Source organism: Myotis myotis, unplaced genomic scaffold (assembly GCF_014108235.1).
Source record: "Myotis myotis isolate mMyoMyo1 unplaced genomic scaffold, mMyoMyo1.p scaffold_m19_p_7, whole genome shotgun sequence".
In the NCBI taxonomy this organism is placed as follows: Eukaryota; Metazoa; Chordata; class Mammalia; order Chiroptera; family Vespertilionidae; genus Myotis; species Myotis myotis.
This window is the reverse complement of record NW_023416379.1, coordinates 56,966,809-56,988,387: the sequence shown is the minus strand read 5'-3', so window position 1 is coordinate 56,988,387 and position 21,579 is coordinate 56,966,809. Positions and strand designations below refer to the sequence as shown.

General features: G+C 42.1%; 2 protein-coding genes across 10 annotated transcripts in view; one reads left to right on the top strand and one right to left on the bottom strand.

The window, feature by feature from the left end:
• Positions 1-15,670, bottom strand: part of PGM3 (phosphoglucomutase 3) — a 37,315-nt gene extending 21,645 nt beyond the window's left edge. For 7 of the 8 annotated variants that reach the window (XR_004968887.1, XM_036317698.1, XM_036317699.1 and 4 more), the window contains exons 1-8: positions 15,565-15,668; positions 13,068-13,273; positions 10,811-10,995; positions 9,407-9,474; positions 5,378-5,511; positions 3,549-3,744; positions 1,450-1,607; positions 658-741 (exon numbers count right to left, since the gene is read on the bottom strand). Coding sequence is in view for 7 of the 8 variants with exons in the window: in XM_036317698.1 (XP_036173591.1) it covers positions 658-741; positions 1,450-1,607; positions 3,549-3,744; positions 5,378-5,511; positions 9,407-9,474; positions 10,811-10,995; positions 13,068-13,271 (1,029 nt within the window). In the remaining variant the exon portion in view is untranslated. Of the gene's footprint in view, positions 1-657; positions 742-1,449; positions 1,608-3,548; positions 3,745-5,377; positions 5,512-9,406; positions 9,475-10,810; positions 10,996-13,067; positions 13,274-14,785; positions 14,954-15,564 lie in introns of all 8 variants that reach the window. The other variant, XM_036317703.1, reaches the window with a different exon arrangement.
• RWDD2A (RWD domain containing 2A) lies at positions 15,588-21,199 on the top strand. 2 transcript variants are annotated; one of them, XM_036317704.1, is made up of 3 exons: positions 15,588-15,823; positions 16,868-17,100; positions 18,079-21,198. In XM_036317704.1, the coding sequence occupies exons 2-3, from the start codon at positions 16,897-16,899 to the stop codon at positions 18,754-18,756; spliced, it is 882 nt and encodes a 293-aa protein (XP_036173597.1). In that variant the 5' UTR covers positions 15,588-15,823; positions 16,868-16,896; the 3' UTR covers positions 18,757-21,198. The 2 variants fall into 2 exon arrangements, with proteins under 2 accessions (XP_036173597.1, XP_036173599.1); XM_036317706.1 differs by lacking the exon at positions 15,588-15,823 and adding an exon at positions 15,845-16,171 and having other exon boundaries at positions 18,079-21,199.
• The last annotated feature ends 380 nt before the right edge of the window (positions 21,200-21,579 follow it).

Genomic DNA, 21,579 nt, shown 5'->3' with positions numbered 1-21,579 from the left:
TTTTTCTTTTAATTTCTAGTTAGCCTTACATGAACAAAGACTCAGCTTCATGCACTACAACCTATTCACTTTTATGAGGGTATTATTTTCCACACAGAAATATATTACAGTCTATACCAGGGGTGGGAAAACTTTTTGACTCGAGGGCCACAATGGGTTCTTAAACTGGACCGGAGGGCCGGAACAAAAGCATGGATGGAGTGTTTGTGTGAACTAATATAAATTCAAAGTAAACATCATTACATAAAAGGGTATGGTCTTTTTTTTTTTTAGTTTTATTCATTTCAAACGGGCCGTAGTTTGCCCATGGCTGGTCTACATTAATAAAAGAGAAACATGCAAATTGCTGTCACTCCGCTACGCCCACCAGCCAATCAGAGCGACTATGCAAATTAACCCAACAAAGATGGTGTTTAATTTGCATATGCAGGCACAGAGTGAAGACTGAAGGCTCTGGCCAGAGTGAAGACTGTTGCAGCTGGAGGGGAGAAGCCAAGCCTCCCTGCAGCCGGACCAAAGGCGTGGGTCCCAGGTGCCAGAGGAAAACTGGTGCCAGCAGCCAGAGGAAGGAAGGCCTATTGCACGAATCTCTTCATGCAATGGGCCTCTAGTAAAATATAATTAAGAAACCACCAGCAAATGGAAATGGTTCAGTACCTTCATAACTTCTTCAAGATACCGTGTTGAGCTTCCATTTGCATATGCAGTTTGTACAACGCCAATATTCAGACTTTCTCCAATCTAGGCAAAAACAATGAAATGACCATACATCTAAAGCAAAAACACTCCAAAGCAAACGTACGTTCTAAAGGATGACAAAGTGATCAACAAATTCAGCTGTGCCTTATTTTATGCAATAAATAAATGACTCAATCAAAATTTACATATAGGCCAGAAAAAAAGCTAAAATACTTCTGGGCATTATTTAAAACAATTCTACAAGGAATTTTTTATAAAGAAACATGTGGTTTCTTGATCTGTATCTCTTTAATTTTTTAAATAAAAGTATTTATTGAATTCTTGAAGTATATCTTTTCCAGATCATAATAATTACTTCCTATTCATCCTATAAGGCTAGCCAGAGATTTCCAAAAGATCAAAACAAACCTCTGAGGATGAGATTTCCTATTTAAGCTTGAAGCTTTGGGGATTTATGGTGGAACTCCCATTATTAAAGTGTCAGCTATGAAGAATTCAAAACTTCATAAAGCTTCAAATCATAAAACTTCGCCTATGTAAGGAAGCAAAAAGTAACTTCGGATTCCAAAACCATTTCTCCAAAGTTGAAATGTCTAGAATAACCATATCTTTTTGTATCTTCCAGCCACACATGTAAGGAACTTCCCATAAATTGTGCCTTTGAGACATTCAACTGACTGCTATAGAGGCTAAAGAACTATTTCACCAAAAGTCTAGTTTTAAAGGGTAGTCAATCACTCCCTGCCATACCTCCAACAGGAGCTCTTTAAGGAAACTACTAATGAGTGTTGCTATCTTGTCTCCATCAATGAGATGAAAGTGGCCATCTGCATCATAGTAGTAATAAATAATTCTGTCTGCATCTCCATCAAAGGAACAGCATCTTTCATTGGGTTTCATTTCTATTCCTAGTACACAGAATAATTAAAAATGCATTTTAGTCTAAAAAACAGGAATACAACTCAATATTAAAAGTTTTAGGTTTTTTTCGTATTCTAGTTGTAAATGGAAATCTTTTCACTAAAGTATGATCACAGCTGGTCTTATGTGTTACATGTAAACATGTCCACTATGATTATTCAAGAAATAGTTAAAATTATCCTTCCAAATAAAAACCAGTGTCTTAATCTTCGAACAGTATGCAGGCTTATTGGTAGTTTTTACAGGGTAAATTCTTTCACAGCTAACTGAAAAAGAAGCATTCAAACTCTATGCTGAACTTGACATTATGCTAAAATAATATTCCACTTTATAAGCCAGTTGGTTTGGCAACATAGGTTCCCATATAGTTGTTTAAAAGCTACAGATAAAGATAAATTCCTCAATGCAATTTATCTAGTCCTACTATGTCCTTTACATATATAAAAAAAAAAAATCAGCAATAGATGAGGTATGTGCTTTAATTCAGATAGGAATGATTTTTATTGTTCGCACCATCAATAACAAGAAGCTGATGTTTCTATCTCTCCCTCTCCCTCTCTTAAATCAATAAAAATATATTTACAAAAACAAAACAGAATTATAGCCCATGAGAGATAAATGGTTTCTGTAATTTGCATAAAATTATTGAAACCTCACCAACTGTTACAAATGTATTAGATATAAGGATGTCAACATGCAACATGAAGCAAGTAGGCAGTGAATATGAATTTAAGATTGACTATAGGGTTCAACACAAGCTCCATGAAAGTCAGGGCCTATGGCTTGTTCATACTATAGCCCCAGTGCCTACAGCAAGATAAAAAGCTCATGATTTAGTGAATAGATAGATCAGGGCCTGAGAACTGAGCTGCAGGTAAAGTAGTAGTCAAAACTAGCAACCAATGAAAGGGAGCTTAAATTGGTTAAACTGGAAATTTAAATGCTTACTACAGTAAGGCATAAAGTAACGTTAATGTGAGAAGTCACTAGATAAGGTCTGTAGAATTCTGAAGAATGCAGTCCTGTCTTAGTATGGAGCCACTCTACTGCAGCCAGTCCACGTGACATGAGGTAAAGAGAAGCCAGATTCCAATATTTAAGTCAAATCAAAGCATCTTAAAAATGGCCCTAGCCAGGTAGCTCAGTTGGTTAAAGCATCATCCCAATACATCAAGGTTGAGGGTTCAATCCCCAGTCAAGACACAAGAATCAACCAATGAATGCAAAATTAGGGGAACAAATCGATGTCTCTCTAAAACCAATTAACAAAAATTAATAAAAATAAATGGTGGCAACTAACGCAATTAAACATAGACACACAGATCAAACAAAATACATTTGCAAACCAGGCTAACAATTTTGAATCTATAATGCAGCTAAATATAGAAACCTCTGACTACAACTACAATCTGAAGAACAGTCTCCCTCCTAACATGCCCACTGTGGAAAACACTGATTCTGGAAACACATAATTCAGCAGGAGCATTCTCCTTCCACAGTGTGTCTAATTCAGTAAGATGAAAAATAACGCTACTTACCTATTGCTATTCTTTAGATCAGTGATTCTCAAAGTGTGGTCCCCAGACCAGCATCATCAAAAAGCCCTGGGCTCTTGATAGAAATGCAAATTCCTGTGCTCTACAAACCCAATCCAGACCTACAGACTCAGAAATTCTGCAGGAGAGCACAGGAATCAGTGTGTGAACAAGCTCTCCAGTTACCAATTTCTGAGTTTGCTTTTCCACTCAACACGCTGTGAGGAGTCCTGTGACCCACAGGCAGAGTCCATGTTTGGAATGGCATGATAAGCAGGAAGGTGCCCAGGTGTCTACAAGTGACACAAAAACCAAATGCATGGCTCCTCATTTGCCACTTCTGTTTGTAAATGAGATTGGTTTCAAAACTCCAAAAACAAATTTTTTACATACCTTGCGGAGGTTTCTGATGACTTTTCACAAAGTCAGCCCCACATAAATGATTGAGTTTCCCTGTAGTCCCAACGTTAAACAACTGAATTGACAGCCCCCGGGAGAAGTAGTTTTTCATTTCTCTGAGCTTCAGGGCCCCTATGCCATTTGCACAGTCAACCTTAAGTAACAGGCATTCGTCACCACTGCAGAAAGCCTTAAAGGAAAGACACAGGGAGGAAAATCTCAAGTTCTAAAGATAAGAGTGAATCATAAGGCATGCATACCCATATGTAAACATCTTCCATTATTTCAGTTCATCTATTTTAAATCAAGAAACAAAAGGGCACACATATTCAGATGAAAATCATAAAACATCAAAGTAAAATTTTAAAATACTCTTTTATGAACACTTTGACACAGGAACAGTTTCAATGATTGAATGACTTATGGAAATGGAGTTTGTTAAACAAAAAATTTACTTTCACAGCTGAAAGTCTTTTTTAAAAGTCATTGCTAGAAAAAAAAGGACTGCTCTTGGGGTTAGAGTCTAAAACCCCAGCAGCATAGCCAGATAGAAAAGACAGACATGACACTGTCGTCCCAGAGTTGCGCAAGTGTCTTTATACATCACATACAGGGAAGAACGATGTGAGTGGTTTATAGGGATTTACATTAGCTATAGACTAAGGGATGGGAGAAGTGAAGCAGGCCAGTTCTGGATAGGCACAGAGTCCAAGTCAAAAGTGTTTGCTCCCTTGGATAGGTTATGGGCAAGTGGGAAGTTCATGTTAAATAAGAGGCAGAGGCTCCTGGGGTTCAAAAATGCCTGGCTATTCTCTCTTTAGAACAATTGCAGGCATAGCACCTGGAAATTAATCTGAAGTTCCAAAAGACACCTGCTAATGTGAGCAGTCTCTTGTTAGCTGCTCCACAGCTGTTAACACGTGAACCGCTGTTTCTTTCTCTCCCTCTCTGGGTACTGTAATTAGGCCATCTCATAATTTTTTTTTTTGTCAAGCTTTCTTAGATTTAGCCTCAATAAAGCAGGGTTCCTTAAAAATAATATAGTCTATGTCACATGACAGTCTTTCAAAGGTGGGAATGAGCAGTAAAACATCTCTCATTCTCTTCATAGTATATAACACCACGGGGCATTTTTGTTTTTTTCTAATTGACAGTCTCCTCTCCTACCCATCCTCATCCCAGAATATAAATTCTATGACAGCAAGGGCTTTGTTTTGGTTTGCTGTGCCTGACAATAACATATACTCAATATTTATTGATCAAATGAATTAAGCTCCTCAAATCTCATCCAGGTTTAACATGCCAATTCCCTTAACAAGAAAATCTCAACAGTAAGATGCCTCAAGTGTGATATCAATAGCAGCTACTTAAGAGTAAACTTGCCCTGGCCGGTTTGGCTCAGTGGATAGAGCGTCGGCCTGCAGACTGAAGGGTCCCAGGTTCAATTCCGGTCAAGGGCATGTACCTTGGTTGCAGGCACATCCCCAGTGGGGCGTGTGCAGGAGGCAGCTGATCAATGTTTCTCTCTCATCAATGTTTCTAACTCTCTATCCCTTCCCCTTCCTCTCTGTAAAAAATCAATAAAAATATATTAAAAAAAAAAAAAGAGTAAACTCATCTGAATGAATACTTATAACCACAAGAAAACCACCATGTTTGTTCCCCCAGTGATTTAAGGATGTTACATGCCTTGCCAAGTAAATGCCAACACACAGTTAGGATACAAGGACCAGAATTTGTGTAGTCCTGCAAAGAAAATGATATGCCGAATTTTTGGAAAAAGGACAAGTGACAAACTATGTAATTAACATTCAAGTTTTCACCTGTTTGGTAAGCTCCACAAAGGCCTTGGAGAGCTTCTGGTAGTAGCCTTCTGTGGTTGCCTTTCCATACTGGCCCTGGGTATTCCGGCAGTACACCATGTAGTGCAGCTGCGGCGTTGTCAGCAAGCCATAATCTGTCACAGAAGGAAAGAAAGCAATGTAGCACATTTCTTAATAAAGAAAAGTTTAAATGGATTCATACTGAAGGAACTGAAGGTGACAAAATACAGTTCAGAAAACACAAAATGCTAAATTTTATAAAGCAAAAATATCCACTAAAATCATTACAAGTGCATGTCATATTGTAATTTATAGTAAGAAATATGTATTTGGTCTTTATCCCCATTCCTGACAGAGCTTCTAAACCAGCCTTGGGCAAACTATGGCCCGCGGGCCGGATACAGCCCATTTGAAATGAATAAAACTAAAAAAAAAAAAAAAAGACCGTACCCTTTTATGTAATGATGTTTACTTTGAATTTATATTAGTTCACACAAACACTCCATCCATGCTTTTGTTCCGGCCCTCCGGTCCAGTTTAAGAACCCATTGTGGCCCTCGAGTCAAAAAGTTTGCCCACCCCTGGTATAGACAAATAAAAAAAACACAGAGCAGTACAGAAAAGTTGTAATTGAGTTATATTTCCAGTAACATTGCAAACTACATAATTCAGATGAACACTCCTACAAACAACCAGAAATGCTAGATTAAAAATTTCTTTTTAGAAGTAACTGCAGTGCCAGTAAGTTGTAGAGGAAGTAGGCCAAAATCTATTTAAACAGAAGAACTCCACAATTAGAGCCAAGGAAACTAGTTTTATTATCTGAACATTCCTCAAAACTTGAAATTGAGCTATGGTTTTCAGTGCAAAAAAAGTCCATGTTGTTCTAAAAGGGGGAACCCAGTAGAAGGCCAGGCCTCATAAAGCTGAGGCCCCAGAGGACTATTCTTCAGTGCAAAAGTGAGTCAAAGTGAATCAAAAGTGAGTCATGGAGGGGAAGAGATCAACCAAGGAACTTGTATGCATAGAGGCATAACCAATGGACACAGACAATGCAGGGGGGCTGGGAGAGGACAATGGCGGGGTGGGGGGCATATGTAATACTTTCAACAATAAATAAAAAAAAACAAATGTGAGTCAAGACCCAGCTGGGTGGCTCAGTTGGTTGGAGTGTCATCCTGTACACCAGAAAGGTGGCAGGCTTGATTCCCAGTTGGGGCATGTACCTAGGTTGTGGGTTAGAACTCTGGTCAGGGTGGCTACTGGAGGCAGCCAATCAATGTTTCTCTCTCCGTCTCAAATCAATAAACTTCTCCTCGGGTGAGGAGTAAAAAAAAATAAGTCAAAAGTCCCCTCCCAGAAAAGCTGTCTTAGAACTCAGCACAGCAGAGGGAACACCCACAGCTAAAGAACATAACCACAATCACATGCCTCCCATGGATTTCCAACCCAAATTCCCATAACCACACAGGTCTAAAAGAACCTTGTCATCAGCCAGCCAGGTAGGACTCCCAGCAGAAGCAAACATTAAACTGCGTTCACCATAAACCTCAAAAATGCCCCACAAATAATTTGTTTTTCAAGAAAAACAAATAGCTTATAGTAAAAAATCTAAACACACAAAAAAAGGCAACACAAGCAAGGAACAGGAGAAATAGATAGCAGGGATAGGCCAGTATCCAATAAATATTCATTCATGAAATCTGTCAACAGTCTTCAAAAGTCATACACTAGAGTCTGCACTGAAGGCGAAAAGTATTTAAGTTCTTGGCTGTGGTATAAGGATTAGATGAGAGGAGATGGAGAAACCCCCAAAATAAGTAAAAGCTTAAGTCTAAGGAGGAGAACTGTATAAGGAAGAGAAAAACTATTCCAAAAGGCATACTAAAGGATGAAACAAATTTTATGACCAATATCCAAATTACCAAATAAACATTCACTAAATGACTTTTTACAGTTAATAAAAAGCATAACCCTCTATTCCACTGATCAACCCAAAAACATAGAAACCATTCTTCACAGCTCTATCCTCATCACATCACAAAATCCTTTGGATTAAATGTTAATTTCAAGTTCCTCCATTTCTCTTGCTATCATTACTCTTGCACAAACTTCTGCACAGTTTCCTCACTGGTCTCTTTTCCTTACAACTTTCCTATCTCTCGCTACACAATAGCCAGAGTGACTGCCTTAAAATCCTTTGGTGGAGACCAATGCATCTGGACTAAAACCCAAATCTTTACCATGACCTCTAAGGCTTGGAATGACTTGGCCCCTGCTCACCTCCCTAATCTTATCTTCCAGTAGCTTCCCCCAAAGCTCCTTGTGCTGTAGCTGCATTAATCTTTTGTTTCCTGAAATACACTGAAGCTGGAGAGAAATGACGGTTAAAAAAAAAAAAAAAAAGCTCAATTTTTTCTAAAATAAAACAGTGAAAAAGTGATGCTTCTAGAGATAGAATCAAAATGTTGAAAATAACCATTCTAGGAAGAACACAGTTTTGGGCAGAGTGAATGTAAAGCAGGGGCAGCCACCTAATGGGGCGTCATTCAGACCAACGCATTGCACACTGCAGGCTGAGCCACTCCATGTCTGCATTTTCTAAAGCAATAGATGAATGCACATCGTGTAGTATGGGTAAGTAGTATGTATGGAAACTTTTATCTCAGCTATACATACAAGCACACATACACAGTCATAATACCAAATGGGTTTCTTACTATGGGTTGAAACAGTGAAATATAGACTACTGAAGGGTTGTAAAAACAGGCATTCAGAAATGTTTGATGAATAAATAAATGAGTAAATAAAAGAATATACGTAGCTGGAGCTATGGCGGTAAAGATGAACACTCAGAGTGAGAGAGAGAAGCGAAGTATGGCCACATTAAGAGAGAGGGTAGAGGAGCACAGAGAAGACCAACAAGGAACAGTGGCCAAGGAAGCGAAAGCTTAAAGAAAGAGGGAGGCCAAATTATGGATAGCTGCCAAGACATAGACTGAAATAAAAATTTCAAAACATAAATTCTAAAAGTTATTTTTAGGTTACAGATCCCTCTGAGTATCTCACAAAAGCTATGAGTCCTCTTCCCAGAAACTAAGTGTGTGTGCAGGCAACACTCTGCACACTGTATTAACAGGGACACAGTGTGTGGGCAGCTTAACCAACCACCACCACCCCCCGCAGGTCCCGGGCCCAGGTTAAAAATCCCCACTTTTATAACACCCACTGGATTTGACAATTAGAATTCAGGTAAGTGTCAGGAGGCCTTTCACTGGAGGGGCAAGGATGGAGACTGGCCTGTAGTAGGCGAAGTAACGACTACAGGAGCAAAGAGAGAAGTGAGCTAGGTGTACTACTGGAAGAAGCCAGGTTATCTGTGAAGGAAGGGAAGACACAGGATCTGGAAAGGAGGCTGAAAAGGTGAAGAGAAGAAATTTTTAAATGAGAACAATCTAACACTAGGAAAATTCACCTCCAAGCACAATGGGTTCATTGTATTCACAAGGGCCCAACCTATATAAGAAGAGGATTCTAGCCTCCATTTTGTTGCATTTAATACTTCCTCATTTGTTAAAAATAGGGGGGAAAAATCTCAAACCACTTGTCAAAACTTAAAATCATGATTACAAGTAGACCAAAGATACTTTCCATACCTACATGACAGACAACAGCTGATTCCACACGTGATCAGCCATTAGGGAATGAATACCTGATATTGACAAAAGCTCCCTAGGATAGACTTCAAGTAACTTCAAGGAGTTTTATATCAAGAAGTTCAGCCTTACTAAAGAGAGCTGTTTAAGATGCTTCCTACATGTAATGTATACATAAAATAAAATATGCATGCCCAGAAAAAAATTTTTTTTAATTTTAAAGACTAGTATTTTATATCCTGAAGTTCATTTTTAAAAAACTTTGTTTATCTGTACTTTCAAACCTTTCTAAAATAAATATGTATTACTTTTATCATTTTTAAAAATGTTTTTTAAATATTAAATTAATTTACAACTTAAGATAACTACATACCATGGAATTGACCTCCTGAAACAGTGATGCCATCTATTACAGATTGCGAAAGTTTCTCACTGCTGGGCCTAGGAGACAAAAGAGGAAAAATAGTACCTCCCATCCAGAAACCAACAGGTAGGTGGCTAGTTCTGAAAGCTAATGCTGAAATTATGTGCTACAAATATCAGAATAATAAGGTCATTATATTTGAACTGAAACCTGTCAAGTATGAAAACTCTGAAAAAAATAATTTGGGTAGAGTATGAGAAGTCTTTTACAATGTTATTTCTTGGAAAGATATTGGCTTTTAAATGGATTTAGAAAATAGATATAAAGGATGCACTAATTACACCATACCCAAATACCTTGTCAAGTTTGACAATAACTACACATACTGCCTAAGAGCAGTAACTAATACTGCAGCATTGGGTATTAAAGTATCAAGGAAATAGAACTCACTTTTCATTTTAAAACATAAGAACAAATTATCTACCTATCTGAAAATAAAGTAATATATAACTGCCTTGTATATCATTATATAACTGCCTTGTAGAAAAAGATGTTCTGTATCATTTTAACTAGTTAATAAGCAAGAGGCAAATACATGTGGATGGCTTTATTGTGAGATCATTTGCTTCAGAACATAAGTCACCTGGCTATTTCTGCTACCCATACATACCAGTGGTCATGGAATCAGTGATAGATGGAAGTCCCTCTGATAACACATTTAAGGGTAAAACACTAGTGCAAAGCAATAAGAAATGGAGTAAAAATTTCCTTTAGAAAGCATCTCTGGCTTAAACCAAATCTTATATAAATGTGAATGCTTGTTTCAAAGCACACTTTTAATCTAACATTTTACAAAAAAATCTTTTTGTAAAGGAAGGTAAAAGCTGCCAAATATGACAAATTTGTAGAAATAAACTTAATATTTTACAGTGAACTCCAGCATGGGAAAATAATATAAATATATGGGCCAACAACACGGGATTATAAAATATATCTCTAAAAATAATGAGTTAAAATCCTGTGTTCTTACTTTACAGGGGAAAAAGTAAACCTAGAAGTACAGGGAGGAGACATTTGTTAATTCTCTCGTGCCAGGAAATGTATTATTTTGCATAAATTATTTCATGTAATCCTCACAAAAACCCTGTGTTAGGCCTTATCATCAACATTTTATAGATGAGCAAAGGGAAGCTCCAAAAGGTTAAAGTGGATAGTAAGTGTTGGAGTTAGTGTTCTGACTCCAAAACCCAAGCTGTAGTGCTGACTTAGTCACTGTGTCTCCTAAAAAGGCCAGGTAGGGGAGAAGCCTCCTGGGCAGTTCTGTCTTTCTTTCCATTTATCATGGTACCAAAACTGTTACAATCACTTATACTGAGTTCCCAAAGCTGCTTGCACCACTAACTCGATGGTCACCTGGTATCTCTACCAATCACGACGAAGGCGTCTTGCTGCAGATCCACGGCAGCTTTCTCGCTGATGTCCAGCAGCACTCTCTGCACATCTTGCTCCTCAGCATTTGCCAAACAGGTAGCGTGTTCCTCCCAGGAAGGTGCCAGCATTTCACCCAAAGGATCCACCAATTTGACACCATTGTCTTCCTTAAAAGAAAAACAATTGATAAGCCATCTGTGCATCTTTTTTTTTTTTATGGTAAAAACTTTTTATTTATAAACAACCATGTACTCTTTCACCTGCTAGTATTTCAAACATAAGGGGAGAGCCACAGCATATATTCAATAAAGTGGGTAATGAATAATGATGTTTAGTTAAGAATGTAGAAAGTCTTAGTTATTAACCTTCAACTATTTGTATAGCACATGAGCATCTGTGCATCTTCAAAGGGTGAGTTGAGGAAGTAAACTCCAGCTGCTTTTTCCCAACAAAAGACAGTGATGTCTGAGAGCTTCACCAGTGACCCTTACTGAATGCCAGGCCCTAGACTAGGTGTTCTGTACTCATTAGCTCAGTAGATCCTAATGACCCCATTATTATTCTAATCTGACAAAACGAAGATTCAGATCAAGTTATTTGCTTATGTTCATACAGCCAAGAAGTGTCAGTGCTGATAATAAAACATTAAGTCCATCTGACTCTTATACCCAATAGACTACACTAGTTTTAAATGGCTGCCATCTGTGCTTTAACCACCCGTTAACTAAGGCACAGCTGGAGCAAAGTGAGGGCCAAAACTCCTTCTCACTATTACTTTCGATTCTAAACACATCCTGGCCAGTGTGCCAACCAGTGGGTGGCACAGAAGCTGAAAACTGACTCCTAATTCTGTCCTGCTCAAATTTCTGGGGGAAAAAAAGTACAGTTTAGAGCAGCGGTCGCCAACCGGTGGTCTGCAGACCACTAGTGGTCCGTAAGGTCCGAAAGGTTGGCGATTGCTGGTTTAGAGTGAATGTCAACTGAAGGAAACAGCTCAGAATTGTTTTAAGAAATGCAATAAATATGAGGTTCTGCCTACAAATCATTAATAAATTACAGAAATTTAGATATGCATTTATAATAATGCACATTTAGAAGTTGGACAAGCAAAGTCCTCATGTTTGGGGGAAAGAGGTTACAATCCTACATTTAACTTACTTTTGATTTAGCTACAAAGGCAAAAATCTCATGCCATAGTAACCAAACAGAAGCATATTATTCAAATCATGTACATGGTGGGGCAAAAGTAGGTCTGAAGTTGTTCATATGGGAAATAATACAATAATTAATAAATAATAATACAAGAATAAATTGTGTTTCACATACACACAACTGTTTTTACCTCACCCCTATTAGTGAGCAATAGAATAAAAGCTTAGTTGTATCAAAAGGATACAATATTTATAAAAGGCTGTGACTCAAGGGGAGCTATGATGCACATTGACCACCAGGGAGGCAGATGCTCAACACAGGAGCTGCAGAGCGACAGCAACTTTGCAGAGTGCCATCTCTCACTCTGGGACCCCTCAGGGGGTATCGGACTGCTGGTTTTAGCCTAATCCCCGCAGGCCAGGCCCAGGGACCCCACCTGCTGGAGGGACCCTGCTCACTTCACAGACACCCTTTGAGCCCCAGCACCACCCCAGGTACCACCTCCTAATTAATTTCCTTTCAATGTGAACGAAGTCATACACCAGGCTTCCACTCCTTTGATAAAAACTTGTCATAAACACCAACACCATGAGCCTCATCAACATTCTGTCCAGAGCTCACTTTTGGATCCCTGGAGCCTCCTGTTTGGCTGTTTCTTCAGAACAAGAAACTATTCCCTAGCTATTAAAAAAACCTGTCTGAAAAATTTCAAAATGCACTAAGTCTTTGCAAACGTTTGCCCTTTCCCCACCTTGCTTCTAATCTCTCTAATTTCTGTTAAATTAACAGAGGTAAGATTTTTTATTACTGATACTGTGGCAACTAATTTGGAAGGACATTCTGTTATTTCTCTAATGTGGACACTCCCCCAAAAAATAACACTCATTTCATTCTCTCCACACCCTCTAATGAATCATGAGCCATATGACCACTCATTAAGAAAAAGCTATTTCACATCCAAAGGCACAAAACGACGTGATGGCCCATTCCTAGAATTAGAATTTGAACACTAGATCAAACTGCTCAACACATTAAGGTTTGGTCTTGTAAATAAAGGTTTGCTTGATCAGAGAACTAAATGCATTACCTCAGGATTGTGTGATGCTGTTACCATGACTCCTATTGTAGATTTTGTCTGTTTTGACCGCAGAACAGCTAATAATCCCATGCGAAACATGACATGATCAAGATGTTCTGCTTTTGTTCGAAATCCAGCAGTCCCATATTGAAGAATGAGTCCACTGGGCTTGGCATGTAATGCTGAGTGTTTTGTAATAGCATCTAAATCCATGTCTACAAAATTAAGGAATATTTTTCAGGCATATTAAGAAATCTTTCAAGGACCATCTGCTTTAAAAACTGCCACCCCAAATACGCATGCCTCATTTTGAACCTCCCCAAAGAACCATTTTTAAAAAAATACATTTATTGATTTTTTACAGAGAGGAAAGGAGAGGGACAGAGCGTTAGAAACATCGACGAGAGAGAAACATCGACGAGAGAGAAACATCGATCAGCTGCCTCCTGCACACCTCCTACTGGGGATGTGCCCGCAACCAAGGTACATGCCCTTGACCGGAATCGAACCTGGGACCCTTCAGTCTGCAGTCTGACGCTCTATCCACTGAGCCAAACCGGTTAGGGCCAAAGAACCATTTTTTAAGAAAGAAAAGAATGACAGAATAAGTCCTGGGAGTTGGTAGTACCTAGAAAATCTTGCCCCAATTATATTGTCCACTCCAGGGCAGGGGTCAGATTATTTCACAACTCAGCTCCCATTTGGCTCTAGGGATATCCCTGGACCTGGGTTGAATTTAAAATGGTCCACTCTCAACTAAAATGAAGATTCCACAGCAAGATTCCTAGACCCCTATAAGATCAAAAATCACCTCATTTCACAAGTGGAACAGCTTGGGCCTGGGCCTCAGTTAAATGAGCTAAATTTACGATGGGTAACTGATGACCCTAAAGCCCAAGGTCCTACTCTCAAGGGGACTGGACCTACATACCCAGAACATGTGGGAAATCTGTGCAGCTCTTTTGTAATTCTTAAGAGCCTACAGAGACTATTCCCAGATGAAAAACAAAGGCTAACAGTCTCCTTCCTCTCCAATACCTTACAGGGGGTGGTTCCATTTTCATAAGGGAGAATCAGGACACACTTCTAAGTTAAACTCTGGCCCAGCCAGGTGGCTCCCTTGGTTGGAGCACCCTCCCACACACCAAAAAGGGTTAGGGTTTGATTCTGGTCCAGGCCACACAGCTAGGTTGCCGTTTCCATCCTGTTGGGTGCATATGGGGGGCAACTGATGTTTCTCTCCCCCTTCCTCTTCCTTCCTCTCCCCTCTCTCTCTCTCTCTCTCTCTCTCTCTCTCTCTCTCTCTCTCTCAAATTAATGAACATACCCTTGGAGAAGGAAGGAGAGAGGAAGGAAGGAAGGAAGGAAGGAAGGGAGGGAGGGAGGGAGGGAGGGAGGGAGGAGGGAGGGAGGGAGGAAGGAAGGAGGAAGGAAGGAAGGAAGGGAGGAAGGAAGGAAAGGAAGGAAGGAAAGAAACGAAGATCTGAAACTAACATCATCTTCCTTTTACCTTTAATTTTAAAAATCAAACATCGGCCCTTAGCCCTCTAACTTTTCTTAGTCCGCTTGGCCACGTCCTCCTCTGGGATAGCCCCATTCCCGGTGGAACTTGGGGCTCCCCGCCTCAGCTGTGCACTGCTCAGTCCCTGGGTCAGCCCCACCTCCAATCAGCCTTGAGAGAAGCAGCAGCCCCCCCGGCTGCCCGCCTGCCAACCTCCCGGGCAAACCTGGCAGGTGCGGGTCGCCTCCAGGCCGCCGCGGTGGGCGAGCACCGCCAGCAAAGCCAGTCAACCTTCGGCTGGCGGAGGACCTTGCCTTCCACTTGTAAAACACAGCTGTGCAGCGCTCTGAAATGAGGTGTGCCTGAATCTTGTTTCCTTTACGGTCCTTAATTGCTTCAATGAACAAAAGTTAAAGGAAATGGTGGAAAACGTTTTGTTCGGTTGGAAGAAAGCTGGCGCTCGCCAAGCTTAGTCCGGTCCAAAGTGATCAAACCTCTTTCCCAAGCATGACCACGTTTTGTTAAAAACTGACCCGTGGGTAATGTATCACGGTTATTCATGGGGCGTAAACCAGCCCTGTAAGTCCAAAAAGTCTTTTTATTATTATTACTAAGATAAGATGCGTCCACCCCTTCACGCGTTTCACGTGCTGAAACGACTTTGAATGGGCACGTGAACGCTTTTGTTAAAAGTACTTCCAAGTCCAGGGTCCACTCTGAAAAAGCTCAGCGTGCCCCCCCGCCCCCCATTCCATCGTCAGCACCCGGCTGTCCCCTTCTCCTCCGGCCCGAGGCCCCGAGACCCCCGCCCGGGCCCGTGGACGCGCCGCCCGGCACGGGACCCTCGGGCCGGCCCGCCCGCTCCCAGGCACAGCGGCGGGTGGGTGTGTCCCGCGCGCAGCAGGTTGGTCAGTCCGTTAACCCACCCACCGGCCCGCGGTCGGCCGAAGCCCCGGGGACCGGAACGTGCCCTCTCGCCGCCGCCCAGCCTCGGGGCCCCCTCACCTCGGCCGGAAGACTCGCCCTCGCCCGCGCCCAGCGGAGAAGCTGCCTCGCGGCGCGCCTGGTACCACCCGGGCGCTCTCGGAACCCGCAGACGTGGCCCTGCGTGGCTTCCGGCACGTCGCCACGCCCCCCGGCCAATCACGGCGGGGGAGGGTTCGCTGGCCCCGCCCCGCCGCCCGCGCGCTGCCGGCGCTTGCAGGAACTGCGGATCCGGGGTCGGAGCGGGCTTGGGGCTGAGTCCCCCGAATGACCACGAAGGGTGAGGCCTCCGCGGTGGCCCGGGACTTGCAGCCGAGGGTCGCGAGCCGTCCGAGCACTGCGGCCAGAACATACCCAGCCCCGCCTCCAAATTTGGGTCTTGGGGGGGGGGGGGGTGTAGATCCCGTGTCTGTGGGAAGCTGGGAATCCTAGGGTCCCGGATGAGGGATGCCAAGCGCCGATTTGAGTCTCTGACAAGGTGGCCTCGGTCACAGGGACAAGCACCTGATATCCCGCGCCGCTTCTCCATGTTCGGGGTTCATCTCCCAAACCTCTGGATTCCGGGAAGCCTTCTTGGGCCTCCGCCCCTCCCCATCTCCGCCCAGATTGACACTAAACCTCATTTTATGTATGTAACTGTAGGATTTCCCCCCTCCCATTGCCCCCTTCGCTAAACTTAGACCCCCTAGGGGCAGAGGCAAATAGGTCCAAATCGTCCGGAGCTTTCTGACGCCGCCCCGGGCCCGCTAGCTCCCGGGAGAGGCGGAAAGGACCATCCCGGGACCCTGGGGGCTGAGGCGGAGGGACGACTTCTGACGTTGGGGGCAGCTGGGCCCAGGAGACCCCAGAGCCGGGAAACCAAAGCTCCCCCCCCCCCCCCGCAGGGAGCACCGCGGGGCTCCCTGCCCGCAGAGTCCAGCTCCGCCCACTCCGGGGACCTGGGAGGATTCCCGCTGGGCCCCTTGCCTTCCCCCAAATCCAGGCTTGCTGTGCATCCGCAGGTGTTTGCCAACCACCTGCAACGGAATAATTGGGAACACTTGTTGGAAGTCCACATCCCCGGATCCAGATCGGAAGCGGGGCGGGGGGGGGGGGGGGGGGAGGAACTGGGAATCTGAATTCTAAGGCAGTGCGGCCTTGGGGATGCTGTACATGCTAGATTTTGGATCCAGGAGGTAAAGCAGAAAAGAGTAAGTGTCCCGGTGTGTACCCCCAGCTCTCAGTGTCCAGTGTTCCTGCAAAACTGCTCCCGCGCAAAGGGAACGTGGGGAGATCTCGCTGGGCACTGCGGACTGACAAACCCGGTGTCCCTGGGCCTCTCCAGTTTTCCTGGCAGGTTGATTTCTAGGCAACATGTCCTCCGCTTCTGTCCAAGAGTGCCTGCAGCTCCAGCTGCTGGAGATGGAAATGCTGTTGTCTATGTTTCCCAACCAAGGAGAAGTGAAACTGGAAGATGTAAATGCGCTGACGACTATAAAAAGATACCTGGAAGGCACAAGGGAGGCGCTGCCACCAAAAATTGAATTTGTGATTACACTCCAGATTGAGGAGCCCAAGGTAAGTGCCTTGAGTTGTTTTAATTATCAGGTACCTCGTTTTTATTGGAAACACTTGGAACATGAGCTTTCAGTTTGAAGAAACAAACAAGATACTCCAGGATATTTCCATTCCTTGTTTGAATGCAAAATACGTAAAATACGAGTGCCCTGTAAATTGTCTTCAGTAAACATCCTGAATTTTACATGAACATGCACACCTTTTAACACATATACCTAGTATTGTTTTTTTTATTAAAAAACATTTCACTACCATTATTATTCTGCTCAGTCATCCAGTTTTTTACCAATCCAACTATTATAGTATGGGTTCTCTTGTACATATGTGATTTTCACAAATATAAATGTGGCCTTTAGCAAAACTGGCTTTTAAGGGGTGAATGGCTGTTTCTTTGGTGGTACCCTAACACAGAAAGCAAATAGATAGAAATCTAAACACTAAAAATGAATTTACCTTCTTCTGACCCACTTATCTCCAGCATTAGCATAGCACAGGTAATAAGTAGACTAGGCACTTGAGAGCCACTCTCCTATTTCCTACTCATCCTTTGTCATTCCCCCAAAGAGATGTCTTGGTTCCCCAGACTGGATTCATTCCCCCTGTTTACGCATTTCGTTGGCTCCCTGTACTCTTCCATGGTAATGCTTCTCACCACTGAAATTCAATACTTGCTATGCGTAATTATTTGTTTAATGTCTGTCTCCTTCACTAGGCTCTAGACTTCATCAGGGTAGAAATGGTGTCTTCGCTTCTTTATTCTAGCATAGGGTACCTGGCACATGGTTAGGTGTTTGATAAATACTGGGATAAATGAATGTATAAATGGAAGGAATAGTGTAAAGTACTTAGTACAGTGTCTGGCACACAGATGCCAATAGTAGCAGTAACTATTATACTTCATAAAATCATGCAGTTGCTACTGATAAATTAGCTTTGGTGATTTTATGGTACTTAAATCTACTTGATTTCCATTTTAAGGTGAAAATTGATTTGCAAGTAACCATGCCTCACAGCTATCCCTATGTAGCATTGCAGCTGTTTGGACGGTCATCTGAGCTTGACAGACAACAGCAGCTACTTCTCAACAGAGGTCTCACTTCTTACATAGGGACTTTTGATCCAGGTGAGCTCTGTGTGTGTGCAGCAATCCAGTGGTTACAGGACAACAGTGCCTCCTATTTCCTGAACAGAAAGCTTGTTTATGAACCATCTATACAAGCAAAGCCGGTCAAGAACATATTTCTCCGAATGTGGATCTACAGCCATCACATATATCAGCAGGACCTAAGGAAGAAGATTTTGGATGCTGGGAAAAGGTTAGATGTGACTGGATTTTGTATGACAGGAAAGCCTGGTATAATCTGTGTGGAAGGCTTCAAAGAACACTGTGAGGAGTTCTGGCACACGATCAGGTATCCCAATTGGAAACACATTTCCTGTAAGCATGCTGAAAGTATCGAAACCGAAGGAAATGGGGAGGATCTGCGACTCTTCCATTCTTTTGAAGAATTACTCCTTGAGGCCCATGGTGACTACGGATTAAGGAATGACTATCACATGAATCTGGGCCAGTTCTTAGAATTTCTAAGAAAACACAAAAGTGAGCATGTTTTCCAGATATTATTCGGCATTGAAAGCAAAAATTCAGATTCCTAGGAAGCTATTAATATTAAAAGGCCTATGCTTGTAATCTCACCAAGTCAGTATCTCTGTTAATAAAACCAAAATAAACAGGCTGGTGGCTGTTTAGTGTCCCTGTGAATAACCGGGCTGCAGAATTTTTACACAGGCCTTTTACCTTGACAGCAGTGCACTTGTGATGTTATGTCCATGTTCTTGTATTAACTGGAAGCTATTTAATTGTAACTTAATAAAAGCAGTCAATTTAACTGGGGAAGCTGATTTGATTAAAGAGGAGTCCAAAGCCCATAGTTAATGTCAATAGTCCAACTGCAGCTTTGAATTCACAAATAAGAATAACATCTCTCCCTTTCGTGATGCTAGTATCCAGATGGCACACCACTCTTTCATTATTAGGGATGAATTCTAAATCAGGTTTAAGATGAGAACAAAGACAGAGCATGTTTACTACATTTCTTACTTTATTTTAAACCCCCGATTTTGAGGTTTTTCTTTCAGTAAAACTGGAGCCCATCTGTAATGGCAGAAGAGTCAGAAGTCTCAAGAGTCATGAAGAGGACATGTGCTGTTTGGCTGTTTGCATCAGTGGATTAATGATACTAAAGAGAACGATACAATATTCTTAGTTCAGTCCTTAGCCACAAAAAAAGATATGATTTCTTGTCTACAAAGTGTTCCACAGGTGATGCCCACTGGCCATCTGTGCCCATGTGTCAGGGCCAGAGTGTTGAGAGGACCAGTGTGGATGCCTGCAGACCATTACCTTTCTGGGGAAAAATTGAGCTCTACATTTTGGTGGTAAGTCATTGTCATCTCTCCTGAAAATTCCAAGCTTCACCAGCCTTTTTCAAAATGAGAGTTTATTTCAATAACTCCTATTAAATTGGCACTTGCCAAACTTTTTCATTACAAAGTATCTGTCCCTCCCAAGAATTTCTGGGAGTCTCTGTGTTAAAGGGTACCCTGAACTGCCTCTGCTTTCCATGGTCTCTGCCTTTCTCAGGGAGCATTTCATTCTCCTGCTGAGTCCCAGGCACCTCACTAAGGCCACAGTCCCCTCAGGATGCCAAAGCTGGATGCTGAGATTTAGAAACCTGGGGGGGAATGCCTCACTCCCCGTATTACCATACGTTGTTAGATGCCAATCGCTGCTGCATGTGCTGAGGGGCTTACAGGCATTTTGATAACAGTTCATTCTGGTTGTACACTCCATGTCTAAGATGTAGACACATGTCCTTGGGCCAGGGTGAGGACAAACGGAATAGACTGACCAGGCACTAAGCTGAGTCTCCTGACCGTGAAGCCTTAGAACTGGGTCCACTCTGTTCTACCAAAGCTCTCAGCTCAGAATGAGTTTCAGGGCACACCTCGGAGGCCCTGCCCTGGGCCTGCCTTGCGAGATCGTCAGCTCACCCGTCCTAGCCTGCGATGTAGCTGGGATTCAGACTGGAGCCTCATGCTTTTCTTATAAACGAAGGGAAGAAATAAGGCTTACATGGACTGAAAACAACTTCATGTAGCAGTTCCCATACAATCTCCCCCAAACCATCAATAAGTATAATTAGCATTCACACGTTTTTAGACTCCAAAGAAATATAACTCCATTAATTTTCTTCCTTTGAAATGAGACAATATGTACCAAGTACCTAATATATGCCCAAACCACTCAGCAATTTTTCTGATTAAATTGGCAAAAGTAGTGACAGATAAACAAGCTTAAAGAACCAAAATATGAAACAAAAACAGAATTCAAAGGAATAAATTCTAGCTTATGAAACCTTTCCTGCTTCTGTAGCTATTTCTGATGGTAATTTTTCAGAGCCAACTTTTACATGCCCAATATGAGCATGTGGCAATACTTTATTCCTATCAGAAGCACTAATAATCAACATAAATTATGGGAGTATAGGTTTTACAGAAAAAAAATACATATATGAACATTCAAAGCTCAGCTGTCTATGTACAGTAGACTGCTGGTTTTGTTTAGTCAGCTTGATAAAAGTACATAGCACCCCCCCTCCCCCCGCACCACCACCACCACCACCACCACACACACACCAGCAGCTACTTCTCAACAGAGGTCTCACTTCTTACATAGGGACTTTTGATCCAGGTGAGCTGTGTGTAAGTGCAGCAATCCAGTGGTTACAGACAACAGTGCCTCCTATTTCCTGAACAGAAAGCTTGCTCTGTGGGGAACTGCCCCTTCTCTAAATGGTTTGGGAGAAATGAATGAAACCAAGTCGCTCATTGGAAACTTCCTATAAAGGAAGTTTTGATCTCCCGCTGCTTAAATCCATAGTGCCACCCTCATTTCTGACCTACTGAATGCTTGGTTAACACCTCCTTTGAGCTATCCAATGTCCTTTTTTTTTTTCTTGAAAGAACCAGTCTCCATTGTTTGTAACAAGAATCCTGATACTGTATACATACCTTATATTTATTAATGGTTATTTGCAAAGAATGCTCATTATAAATGTTGCAGTGTCTTTTTAAAAAATGATTAAATCAATATTTCTCCAAGGATGTTATTTGCTTTTTGTTCCTTTTTCGTCTACTTTGTGTCAGGCTAAGTGCTGAGGATACGTGGATAATGGACGGAGGAGTGGGCCAGGTGACTTAAAGGACCCTAACACATCCCCATATTAAATTACAAATACGTTGCCTGTGAACTTGTTTCCAGGTATGACAGCTTACATGCCACCCATCCTTTCTGAGAACTTGAGAAGGCCCTGAGGGAGCCTATCTGAGGTCTTCACAGTTTCCTTTCATTTGCTTTTACCTCAAGTAGCCCCGTGGTAAGTTGAAAGAATAGGTACTTTCTGAAGAGGGCAAGCA

Coding starts and splice junctions, on each gene's coding strand:
- RWDD2A (XM_036317706.1), top strand. CDS start 16,897: ATGTCCTCCGCTTCTGTCCAAGAGTGCCTGCAGCTCCAGCTGCTGGAG. Junction 17,101..18,078: donor TCCAGATTGAGGAGCCCAAG/GTAAGTGCCTTG, acceptor TTCCATTTTAAG/GTGAAAATTGATTTGCAAGT.